At 44.4% G+C, this 1,101-nt stretch overlaps 1 protein-coding gene across 1 annotated transcript; it reads left to right on the top strand.

Annotated features, from left to right (window-relative positions):
- Positions 1 to 611: 611 nt before the first annotated feature.
- Tsp_05489 (hypothetical protein) lies at positions 612 to 992 on the top strand (the record flags this gene model as incomplete). Its single annotated transcript, XM_003371786.1, has 2 exons — positions 612 to 698; positions 733 to 992. Coding segments are annotated over exons 1-2 (347 nt in total), but the record flags the coding sequence as incomplete, so codon positions are not given.
- Positions 993 to 1,101: the final 109 nt, after the last annotated feature.

Here is a 1,101-nt window from a genome sequence, read left to right as displayed (position 1 = left end):
GGATGCGCTTTGTTCTTCAAATTCTCTTTCCAACTCGGCTCGCATGTTCGGATCATCAACATTTTGCAATACTGCATCTTTTTCCCGCAATTCATGGTACATTCTACGGATGGCACCGAACTGCGATTGGCAAAGATTCAGCAGTTCGGTGCGGGTACTTTTGGTACGCGTACAGCCCGCGCAACGATGGCATGCACAAACCACAGCATCCTCTGGGGGCCCTAACGAAGTCAGTGGACGTCTCCATGGAAAGCAGCGCTTGATCAGCATCAAGAGTGCGGTTTTACTCTTCGGTCGATTGCTTGATGCTGTGGAATTTAGAAATCTTTAGCTGGAATGTCAGACGTGACAGCACGTACGTCCAGTACGCGTCCATTTTCTACCACGGAGCATAATTTCCGCTTCTGAACAGTCTAACTGTTGGATCTTCATTTGCTGACTTCGCTGCAACGCATCCACATGTGCATATCCGTAGAGTGACAACAATGAAAATAAAATAACACGTGCTGGTAAAAATAATAGTAGTGGACACGCACAATTCCCAACAAGTGATGCCTCAAATAACTACTGGTCATCACGATGAATGAAGCATAATCAAATTTTTCTATAAAATGACTTTCCATCAATCATTGAGACGTCATCTCTTCTTCATTTCAAACTTCTGCGTTGTCGACTGGATTTTTTTCATATTTCTAGTGGTTGATCTTTGTTCCACTGACAAAACTACTTTAGTGCGATTCTCCACCAATCGAATACACGAATGGATTAACCAGCAATATACCACTACTTGCCGTTTACGCTGGAACCCATCTACCTGCACATATAATATGTGTAATACGCAGGATGAAAATGATCATTAAAAAAATATTCTCACAAACACGTCCGCACACACACACACATGAACGGCGCAACGCAACCACCGCACAGAACCCAACGTCAAACGAGAACTGCGCTCGCTCGCCTTCCACGGCTACTTTTCTATTAGCGTGGCGGTGTGTCGCTTAGCATTGCGTCCAACATTCGTTCGAGTAGTCTCTTTTCGCTCAACGCCAAACGTGATTGGTTGTTACAGAATTTTCAATTGCTCGATGGTCCTCTTTT

This window comes from Trichinella spiralis (assembly GCF_000181795.1).
Source record: "Trichinella spiralis strain ISS 195 chromosome Unknown Scfld9, whole genome shotgun sequence".
Classification (NCBI taxonomy): domain Eukaryota; kingdom Metazoa; phylum Nematoda; class Enoplea; order Trichinellida; family Trichinellidae; genus Trichinella; species Trichinella spiralis.
Note: the sequence above shows the minus strand (reverse complement) of the source record. Positions and strands in the feature narration are given on the sequence as shown.